The 12,006-nt window shown below is 46.4% G+C and overlaps 2 protein-coding genes across 2 annotated transcripts in view; one reads left to right on the plus strand and one right to left on the minus strand.

Annotated features, from left to right (window-relative positions):
• fscn2b (fascin actin-bundling protein 2b, retinal) overlaps positions 1–4,717 on the plus strand; it is an 18,511-nt gene extending 13,794 nt beyond the window's left edge. The window contains exons 2-5 of the mRNA XM_062527107.1: positions 1,294–1,450; positions 2,680–2,801; positions 3,570–3,737; positions 4,509–4,717. Of these exons, the coding sequence (XP_062383091.1) occupies positions 1,294–1,450; positions 2,680–2,801; positions 3,570–3,737; positions 4,509–4,717 (656 nt within the window). The remainder of the gene's footprint in view (positions 1–1,293; positions 1,451–2,679; positions 2,802–3,569; positions 3,738–4,508) is intronic.
• A 93-nt stretch (positions 4,718–4,810) lies between these two features.
• The window catches only part of faap100 (FA core complex associated protein 100), a gene marked incomplete in the record, with an annotated part of 8,868 nt that continues 1,672 nt past the window's right edge, over positions 4,811–12,006 (minus strand). The window contains 6 exon segments of the mRNA XM_062527059.1: positions 4,811–5,072; positions 6,315–6,442; positions 6,845–6,931; positions 7,221–7,337; positions 8,907–9,837; positions 10,373–10,535. Coding sequence (XP_062383043.1) covers positions 5,057–5,072; positions 6,315–6,442; positions 6,845–6,931; positions 7,221–7,337; positions 8,907–9,837; positions 10,373–10,535 — 1,442 coding nt within the window.

The following is a 12,006-nucleotide window of genomic DNA, read 5'->3' on the forward strand; positions in this document are numbered from 1 at the left end:
TGTGTTCAGCGGTCCATACAGATCTACTCAATCGCATGCTTGCTTTTCTGTTCCAACGGACCCGCCATGACACAGGATAACACTGTTGGCACGGCAACCCAGCAGGAAGCGCTCGGCAACACTGTGTTGCTAAGGTCAGCCGCGGACATGCCAGGGCCGCCCTGGGCAAGCGAGAGAGCGCCCGCACAGACTGATCCATGGCACGGCACACACACACGCACACACACATGGTGCACATGCAAACACATACGCAAACACACGTCACACGCACACACACGGTGCAAACACACACACAAACACACACAGACACGGTGCAAACACACGTCACACACACACACACGGTGCACACACACACACACACACACACACGGTGCAAACACACACACACACACACACACACACACACGGTGCAAACACACACACACACACACACACACACACGGTGCAAACACACACACACACACACACACACACACACACACACACACACACACACACACACGTGCTGATTCAGATCCCACTGCCAGCACAGAGCAAGATGGGAACAGTACTTTACAGCAATGTGCTCCAACAGAGTGGAAAAGGGGATGTGGTACTCAGGTCAAAAGGACAAACACAAAGACAAGGACTGACAGACAGACAGACAGACAGACAGACAAGAAGAAGTGGACAGACAGACAGACAGACAGACAGACAGAGACAGACAGAGACAGAGAGATGGACAGACAATGTTATGTCAGATTGTTATTGTTGAGGTTGCTTGTATATTATTCCTCATTCTGTAAGTTGATTTGGATACAAGCATCTGCGAAAATAAATATGTCCGGTGGCTCTTTAAAGTTGGACTGTACATTTCATCATTGTCACCTGCTCAATGACTTGATAAAAGGGCAAGGTACTGACTTAACTTGGTGCTGTGATTTTGTGCTTATTGTTTAAAATTGAAATTTGAAATCCAAGGTAAAATAAGGTGATTTCGCAAGTAAAAGCACAGTTTATCCACCTCTGAAATATCAGAAATGGAATTTATTTGCCTCTTATTAGAGTTAATTGCAACAATTTCACCTTTTCAGCATTCAAAAATTACACTATTATCCATATTCACAATATGAATCAGCACTTTAGGAACCATTTAAAACCACTGATATTATTATGAACATTGGACAATAACCTCTACCATCATCAAACATGGCCGAATTGTTTGCCCACCTCTTATTTTACCACTATACCCCTGGTCCTTGGTTGTAGGTGAACCTCTATGACCTAACAGGCGTCTGCTCCCTTGACCCACAGGAGTGAACATCTCGGCCAATCAGGACGAGGAGACGGACATGGAGACGTTTCAGATGGAGATCGACAAGCAGAGCAAACAGTGCACGTTCAGGACCAACGCGGGGAACTACTGGACCCTGGTGTCTCATGGAGGCGTCCAGTCCACAGCCACTGAAGTGTAAGGACACACACGCTGAACTACAGTGCACAGCCACACACACACACACACACACACACACGTACGAACGAATGCACACTGAATACAGTTGTAGTTGTCAGTTGTAGAGTTGTCATAAGACAGTGTGGGTTCTTTTCAAAGCCAGAAAGTAATTTCAAAATTAACACAGGAAAGATGTTATTCCCTGAGTAGAGGATTTCACTCAGCGGCTAATCAATCAAGTCTATTTACCGTAACATTTAAAAAAAAAAAACACTAACAAAGCAACATTTGAGGGCAAAAAACAGCACCAACAAAACAGCATTTCACTGTGATCACAAAGCAGGCACCGTCCTTCATCGGTGTAAAATATATTTCATTATTAAATGATATCTCCAACTTCAAAAGAGACCTTTTTGCATTCACTTATGTATGCAAAATCCATGCTGATATCTCTCCCAATGCTAAGTTCAAGGCTGATTTTTCAAAACTTGTTAATTTCATTCCCCTGTCCAAACTCATCTAACGGACTTCTGCATGATATACAGATGTACCTGTTCACTGGTCTGAGGATATAGTTAAACTACAAAACATCTCATGGACTTCTCCATGATATTATAATGTACCTGTACACTGTCCTGAAGCTACAGTTAACCCAAACACATCTAACAGAGTTCTCCATATTTGAATGCATCTGTACACTGTTGTGACGATACAGTTAACCCAAACTCATCTAACAGACTTCTCCATGATATTCTAATGCGCCTGTACACTGTTCTGAAACTACAGTTAACCCAAACACATCTAACAGAGTTCTCCATTATATTTGAATGCATCTGTACACTGTTGTGACGATACAGTTAACCCAAACTCATCTCATGGACTTCATGATATTCTAATGCGCCTGTACACTGTTCTAAGGATATAGTTAACCTACAAATCATCTCATGGACTTCTCCATGATATTCTAATGCACCTGTACACTGTTCTGAAGTTATAGCTAACCCACAACACATCTAACAGACTTCTCCATGATATTCAGATGTACCTGTTCACTGTTCTGAAGTTACAGTTAACCACAACACATGTGACGGACTTCATGATATTCAGATGCACCTGTGCACTGTTGTGAGGATACAGTTAACCCACAACACATCTTACAGACTTCTCCATGATATGCTAATGCACCTGTCCACTGTTCTGAGGCTATAGCTAACCCACAGCCCCTGTAATGTCTGTGCTGTGTGCAGAGGTGCCAACACCATGTTTGATATCCAGTGGCTGGGGCGGCGCGTGGCACTCAGAGCCAGTAACGGCAAGTTCATCTGCACCAAGAAGAACGGGCAGCTCGCAGCGGTCAGCGACTCCGTGGGTGAGTGGGGCACACTGGCACACACACACACACAGACACAGACACAGACACATGCACACATGCACACCAAGAAGAACGGGCAACTTGCAGCGATCAGCGACTCCGTGGGAGAGTAGGGCAAACCAGGAGAAAGAGGACTTGGGCTCTCATCTGGACTGACCAGTGCCAATATACCTATGCACATAAACACACACACACACACACACACACACACACACTCTGTGGGTGAGCCAGGGAAAGCAAGGGCTAGGCAGGTGGAAGAGGCCTTGGGATCTCCCATTTGGGCTTTAACTCATTTTACTCCGAATTGAAGTACAGGAAGTTACCTAGTAGTGTTCTCGCTAGTAACGCTGTTGTCAGAATCCTTGTCAGTTTACAACTGTACAGTACAAGGGAGAACGCTTGACTTTTAGACAACCTTCTCTAATGCAACATCCGGCAAATGTACTCTACCGAGTACGTTCTGGGCTTTTAGTGATTTTCTCCTAATTGCTAATGTTGTTTTTTCGATCTAGATGTTTTTTTTGGTCAGAAGTGTCAAACACAAACATATTGTACAACATATTTAACAGAGACTAATTCAACTGTCTCTCCATTTGCACTGTGGATTATTTCATGTTCAGTTCTCCTCACAAATGAACAAAGAAGTTATGATGATGAGAGGGCATATGATATTAAATGGATCCATCTCTCTCTGTGTGTGTGTGTGTGTGTGTGTGTGTGTGTGTGTGTGTGTGTGTGTGTGTGTGTGTGTGTGTGTGTGTGTAGGGGAGGACGAGCAGCTCGTCCTGAAGCTGATCAACAGACCCATTCTGATCCTGAGGGGGGACAACGGCTACATCTGCCACCACAAAAGCTCCAACACCCTGGACTCCAACCGATCAGTGTACGACATCTTCACCCTCCTGTTCAGCAACGGGGCATATCACATCCAAGGTGAGCGCCAGTTTACTCAAACTAAACTACCAAGCAAGACATAACAGTAAGCAAAGTAAACGGATGGTAATTTATAAACCTAATAGCACTGAATTTGGGAACAAACAATGAAACTGTGAAAACAACTCTCACAAAACAAGACAAAACAGTTAGCAAAGAGCAAAGTAAACGAAAGTTCATTTATAAACCTAATAGCACTGAATTTGGAGACAAACAATAAAACTGTGACGTGTGAAAACAACGTTCACAAGCAAGACAGAACTGTGTTCTGGTCCATAGCTCAATGGTAAATAATCCGCCTGCATACAGCTCCGAAGACCTGACAATCTCAATGCCTTTCTGCTCACAAATGTTGCCAATCCTCATGTACTGTAGCTAACTACAGTCTATAGGTGCCTCTCATTCAGCGTTTATACGTCCTCCCTCGCTCCTCGGGCCTCGATCCTCGGGCCTCGATCCTCACTGATCTACATAAAGAAAGATGGGGCGGCAGCAATGGGATAGTCTATCCCTTCTTCCATCTTTCTTTATGTAGATCAGTGGGGATCGAGGCCCGAGGAGCGAGGGAGGACGTATAAACGTTGAATGAGAGGCACCCATTATGTAGCCTGAGGTGGAAATGTCCCAGTAGAGATTGAAGTGATTGATTCCTGCCATCTTCATGGCCAAACACCCTGTCCCCCATGTGCTAAAACAGCTTGGACCCCGATCATTGCCGATTGCGACTATATATTTTTAAAATTTCTGTTTGTTGATCTTTTATTTCTTTAGGGGTGGGCGGAAAGTTCTGGTACGTCTCCAGTCCCGGCCAGGTGTGTTCAGACGGCGACACACCTGAGGACTTCTTCTTCGAGTTCCTCGAACACGGCCGCATCGCGATCCGGGCCAAGAACGGCAAGTACCTGCGCGGAGACCAGGGCGGAACGCTGAAGGCTGACGGCGAGAAGGCGGACAGCTCGTCGTCTCTGTGGGAATACTGACCCCTGTTGGACAAAGGATGAACTGCATTTGCTCCACCGCACTTTGCTCTTGCAGCTCTTCTTAGAATGACTTTGACTGCGAGACAGAGAGAGTGAAATCCATCTCTTTTATTTACATAAATAGTAGTACTTTGACTTTCTTTTCTTTTCCCTTAACGTAGCATTTTTTTTTTCAGGCTTCATTGTTATTGTTTCTCAATGGAAAGGGCTTCAGCACAGCACATACAACTTGACAGTTTATAAGTATTAATATCTGAAATTTAGAAGATCTGATGCTCAGTTTAATTCCTCCCCCTCATCACGCACAGAAACGATGGTTCTTCATGACCACTGAAGCCTTCAATGAAATGACCGTCTGCAAAACATCACAAATGTATATTTAGTGGGTCAAAAGCTTATCCAGCAATTTTGCTTGGCTATGATTGTTCTGCTGGAATCTTTTTTCTTAAAAAAACAACAAAAAAAAATACAATAAGTACAACTGATTTCATCTCACCATCAGTAACCTACCAGAGCGTCAGCGCCACTATGGCGGTCCACCAAAAACAGCCTTAAATCATTTCAGTTTATAGATCTTTCCCACACGACGTCCAATATCAAGTTCCTTTCCTTCAACGGGCCACGTCCTCCCTTACTGCTCGCAAACGTCTGTCGCCGTCAATATTTTGCCAATCCCCACGTAGCTAATTACAGTCATTATGTAACCTGAGGTGGGAAGGTTCCGGAATTGAGAGATTGAAGTGATTGTGTGTAATGCTAGCTAACGAGCCGGTTGGGGAAGGGGAGGGGGAGGAGGAGGAGGAGGAGGAGGAGGAGGGGGGGGGGGGGGGGCTCAGGTTCCTCATGAATGCAAATGACAGTATGATGAGATGACAGTGGTCACCTGAAGGACCAATAACCTGTGGAGTGTGACAACCACAGAGTGGAGGGGATGTGGGGGGCCGGTCAACTGTATGGATGAAATGTCCTCTTTTTTTCCCTTTTTAATTTAGTTTTAATTTGTTGCTCCCCATTTTTATTATTTAACAAAGTCATGTTGTTTTGCTTTATTTGGTCAAAGAGAAATGAGAATAAAGTAATCCTCTGTGATCCCACATGGATATGACAGTGGTAGGGGCTGACTGCTCTGAATACGTAACAGGAACTGTTAGTAGCAGTATAAACCATTGGATGCGCACACACACACACACACACACACACACACACACACACACACACACACACACACACACACACACACACACACACACACACACACACACACACACACACACACACACACACACACACACACACACACACACACACACACACACACACACACACACACACACACACACACACACACACACACACACACACACACACACACACACACACACACACACACACACACACACACACACACACAATTAGTGCAAAGTTCTTTGAGTGTGACTCCAAATAGCTGCAGCACAGTTCACTACATAGTCCATATTACTGTGGAACTGGCTGTCTGTGTCTGTGTGTGTGTGTGTGTGTGTGTGTGTGTGTGTGTGTGTGTGTGTGTGTGTGTGTGTGTGTGTGTGTGTGTGTGTGTGTATCTGCATCTGCTCACAGGATGAGCAGTGGGTTTTCTCGGAGCTGCTGGTAGATGCTGAGCAGCTTGTGGCTGGTCCTGATGCTGCTGGGGCTGACTCCCATGGCGACGGGCACCAGGGCCTCCTGAAGGGCTTTATGCAGCATCTAGAGGGGACAGAGGAGACAATAAGGGCCGGGCTAGTCAATGTCACTTCTCGTTATAAACCGTCTCTGGTTTTGGTAACTTAGCAACAATAAACACTTCACCGAAGCGCCGAGAAAAGGAGGCTGAGGGCGCTCTCAGCGTAAAAAAAAACGCGACTGGTGGACACAGCACCTAAAGAGAAGAAAAAAGCCCGCACTTCTTTGCATAAAAACGTGTTTTGCTGCACAGACGCGTTTCGGCTTAGCGCCTCCCTCAGTGTGCTCGAGGAAGTTTGGCCAAGCGCTCTAAAAAGACACATAAGAGACTGAATGAAGCCTGCTGCTACCACACAATCTACAGGTTGTTTCTCAACAAGCTAGAATGTCATGTAGGAAAATGAAGGAGAGAAAGTGGGTTGTTACCTCAGCGCGCTGCATAGCCTGCCTCAGATGACCTTCTCTCAGCTGCATGCCTGCTTTATGACACGGCTGAATGGGCCTGGGCAGGGCCTGTTGGTGTTATGCATGATGATTACAAACAAAGAGACATGGACACACTCACTTAGTCACCAAGTCAGTCACACACACACGCACACGCACACACTGAAGGCCTTTTATTGTCACTATACACATACAATGAGAGCAACTCCTTTTTCCAAACACACACAGTGAAAGACACTCAGTGAAACACACTCAGAGAAACACACTCATTCAAACACACACAGTCAAACACACACACACACACACACACACCTAACAAGGCCTAGTACAAGTGAGGTCTTTGTGTACAGCTTCCTACCCGGATGCGTCGGAGCACTGCATAGTGTAGTCCGCACACGGTTGCCATGGAGAAGCTCTCTATCAGAACCTCTAAGACCGCTAATGGGCCCTCTATGGACACGTCGCTCAGGGTCACCTGGGAAGTCACGAAGACACACACACACACACACACACACACACACACACACACACACACACACACACACACACACACACACACACACACACTATTATGTGACAACTAAAAGCCAACTACTTGGGATGAAAACACAACAACAATAACCTCTTTGTGGAGTATTTAAAAAGATGAAGGGAAAAAAGAAGCGCATACCTACAGTACAGCTACTCACAAATGACCATACTTGACATACAGTACATTTCAAAACGATCATATAAAACATACACACACGCACACGCACACACACACACACATACAGTTGGAAGGGACACAATACTTCAGAAGGGAGAGGCATCATTTTACTGACATTTTGCCTTTTGCCAGAATCACAAACTGTACCTTTATGGCACATTAAACATGAACATAAAAAGGCTGTAAGGTTAAAAAAAAATACAATTGTACCAGGAGCAACCCAATCATGGACTAAGACTTTAAAGAGTAACATCTGTTCTGCTCTCAGATCAGTCCACTGAGGCCCCAGAGGCCCAAGAGCCAGGTGATCAACCTGTTGGGCCCCGACCGTCGCCTCTCGGTGTCCCCCGGCCCCCCGACCCCCTCAGGCACGGCGGCGGCAGGTGCCCCTCCTCCCATCACCCCCCGGGCCAAGCTCTCCTTCAGCCTCCTGTCGGGCTCCAGTGAGTACCACCCCCCCCCCCATCAGCGCCGCTCGTTGACCGCATCGACGGAGCCATCGATTAGCTCAGCCGTGACCTCGCCGTAGCGCGCCGCGCCCGGTACGAGAATGGGCCAACATTTTCTAAGACACCCGCCGCATGACAAGTTAATGAGCTGTCTTTGAAGAGGAGAAGCGCAGATGATAACTATGCAGGATTGGCTATTTCATCTCTGGTTTCGGTTTCGTTGTTCGTTTTCGCTCGTTTTATGCTTGCATTTTCTCTGCAGAGCTTCCCCGACAGCTTTAGCGTGTATATTTATACACGCTAAATATGTATAGGCTATGTTTAAATATATTGCAAGCGTGGTTCTTCGTCTCAGACTTCCAGATGTAAACAAAGAGCGATCGTCTCCTGCATAAAGTTGCATAGGGTCTCTTTAAATGCATCTCTGGTCTTTTTTTTGTTGTTTTTTGCTACTGGGCTGGCTGCTCCCGGCTTTGCAAGTATGTATTTTACACCTGCCGTAAATACTACTTATGGCTAGCACTCATCCTCCAGGACATCATGGTACATGTGAATTTGTTTACAAACTCACAGAGATTATTTACGAAGAGCCATGTCACCTGGCAAGCAAATATTACACAATTTAGATTTAATACAAATAGTAGGCTGTGGCACAATTGACGTAAAGCAACTTGTGATTCTGCGGGACGTTGGTGAGCAAGTTACAAAGCTGGTACTCTGTGGTCCGCTAGGCTAGGGCTGTAGAGAACGCATGCATGCTTCTACAATTTGTTGTATAAAACCTTGCATAGGGAGTAACAAGAATTGCAGACTAAACCTTTAATAATAATAATAAACACCAAACAGGGACCCGTAGAGTGGGTGCAATTGGAGTGATCTAACCCACCTCTTTGATGGTCATCCTGGCCGTGTGGCCTGCAGGACACCGCCCGGTCACCGTGGGCTTCTGGAGACCCTCCACCAGGCCCCCGGCCCCAGGACACCCGCTCAGCAGCCACCTCAGAGCGGGCACGCTGGCCCCCGGCTCCCCTGCGCCTGCCTCCACCCCTGGAGCTTTGAGGCTGGCTCTCAGGAGCTCCACGGAGAGCTTCACTACTGCCGAGTACGGCGACGACCTCTGACCCTGGGTCAACCCCTGGTCGCCGCTCACCGTCCCTCTGGAGTCGAGGAGGGTGCGGACGGCGTCGAGCGGGGCGGGGGGTTGCCTGGAGACGCTGCTGAGTGACACGGTATCGTCGAGATGCAGTGCGTCCAGCAGGTCTACTGTTAGTGTGTTCAGGTGCAGACAGATGCAGTTTGATTGGCGGGTGGGTATTGATGAGGGCTGAATGTTCTCTAGAATGCCCGTGTTCTCTGGAAGGTTGGGATCCTCTGGAGAACCAAGAGAACACATGGAGAACATGAGAGAACAATGCACAGTCAGAGGTAGAGAGAGAGAGTGACCGGAACCTAGAGGCAGTGTCACGTCAAGCTTCTGCCCCGAGCTCAGCTTCTGGACTGGGAAAGTGTACGTTCTCGAAGGGTTCTCTCTATCAGCGGTGAAGGAACCGGACAAGTGATAGATATGGACACAGAGAGACCAGCCGTGTTCTAGGGTGAAAGCACTGTTGTTCTCCAACGTGCAAGTGAGCATCAGGGAATCGTTCTGCAGCACACAACTCCAACTAGTGACACCGTGGCAGCTGATTGGCAGCTGATGGTCACATGCCTGCTTTTCTGCTTTCTGATTGGACATCAGACTGCATACATTGAGAACTTGGTTGAGAAGCCTCAAGCTCTTGTTCCGGTGCTGAACGGTGTCTTTAAGTGCAGATGCCCTATAGAAAATACCAACACAAACACAAACACAAACATTAACGATCTCAAATAATAACTCCATACTTGCAATCAGTCTAGAATGACAGGCATACAGTATAACAATATGTAATCTAAGTCCACACAGCAAAATAACCAACACCTTAATAAAAGCAACATGTTTAATTTACATTTACTGTAATTTCCCAACTATTAGCTGTGGTTTATACAATGATTTTACACATTTTCTAAGCGCCTTGTTCAAGGGCACAACTTTTCTGGCAACTGCATGCTAGCCCAGCTCCTTAACCACTACTCTACCCTCACCCTATGTGACACAGGTAAGTGGAATGTTGTATGATATCTCAACAGGTTGTCACTCAAATCCTCCGAAACCTCTTTCAAAAGTCCCCCATAACAATCACCATTTAATGGTCCAGGTAACAGTCCAGGCATTTCTCTAGGTGAAGCCTCCAACCTCAGTTGCGCTACTCAACCATACCTTTTCTCTAGCCAGGCCAGTGCCTGACATGATGAGGTTCAGATCACACCTCTTACCTCTCCCAGACATTCCCAATCCCTGCCAGGAGGTCCTTCACTCTCTGCCCCGCCAGAGATGAGGGCAGCCTGGCCACACTGCTCCCAGTGGTCCCCTGAGGAAGACGGATCTTCTGGAGCCTTCCGCGGCGAGAGAGCGCCAGCAGCTCAACAGCGCCCCCCTCTGTTCAACATACAAATTCAACTACATTTCATTGATGTCCATAGTAGACACTCCTAGGCCATGCACTTATCAAGACCAAAGAAACTTAGATTTAGAAGTGTTAGATAATTTATCTTGTTTTAAGAGTGAATTTCTTGCTGCATGGCCAGATAATTTCACTTGTTTTGAGTACCTTTTACCTCAGATTTAGTGTTTTTCACTTGTTTTTTTTTACACCCCTTTTTTTGCAATGTGGAGACAGGGGAGCAAGAAAATAATCAGAATAATCAGAAGCAAGCAGAAAGCTTCTTTTTTAGAATCAAGCAAATACTCATGTACCATACTGGCATATGTGAAATAGTGTACTGTATACGGATGTACATGTGCAAACTGTACACAGACACAACAAGCAGGAAAGTCTGTCACAGAGACAAACTGCCATCGAAAGTGTCCCGAAGCGCCGTCGACATGTAATTAGGAGATGGCTGACCGTCCCTGACGCCACTGGATATTGTGAGGACATTACGTGGGTTCTCGGAACACATTCACTTTAATTACAAAAACAGTGAGCTCATCTGACACAAAAACTACCGTGTGGTCACGGCGATCTGTATTCTTCTGCAGTGAAGACGTGATGAGTCTCTGCCACAGATTACTGCCTTCATTTACGCTCTGATTTGTGACTTTCTGATAACATATAATTAGGCCAGTAAAAAGCGGCCATTGAAACATAACTCAATATGACTGACTGTGCATTGTGCTATGGTATAATGTGTTATGACTACTGTATGTGCTGAGTTGTGTAGCGCTGTGTTGTGTTGTGTTGTGACTGTAGAGTGTGTTGTGTTATGGTATACGGTATTGTGTTATGATGACTGTAGATTGTGTTGTGTGTTATGGTATACTGTGTTGTGACTGTAGATTGTGTTGTGTTATGGTATACGGTATTGTGTTATGACTGTAGATTGTGTTGTGTAATGGTATATGGTGTCGTGTTGTACAGTGTTGTACAGTGTTATGACTGTAGGTTGGTAGTGTTGTGTTATGCTGCGTTGTGGTGCATTTACAAGGACAGCCACGGGCATCAGCATGACCTAACGGCCTCCTGCGCCAGCAGCAGTAAAGTTCAGTGAAGTCCTGATTGGTCCGCTCTCATGACCAAAACATCCTGCACATAATCACAAGGCAGCGTGAACCTGCACACACAACTCAGCAATTACCTTACAACTCCCCCCCCACACACACACCCCCACACACACACACACACACGGCAGCGTGAACCTGCACACACAACTCAGCAATTACCTTACAACTCCCCCCCTAAACTACTATTATCTTCTGCAAAATATCTGAGCTCACGTGCTCACTCACACTCTCTCTCTCTCTCACACACGTGCACGCACGCACGCACGCACGCACGCACACACACACGCACCACCAGCCCATCAACACGAGCCCAGCTGTAATGACTGTCGTGCACCAGTCTTCTGTC

This window comes from Sardina pilchardus, chromosome 22 (assembly GCF_963854185.1).
Source record: "Sardina pilchardus chromosome 22, fSarPil1.1, whole genome shotgun sequence".
NCBI lineage: Eukaryota > Metazoa > Chordata > Actinopteri > Clupeiformes > Clupeidae > Sardina > Sardina pilchardus.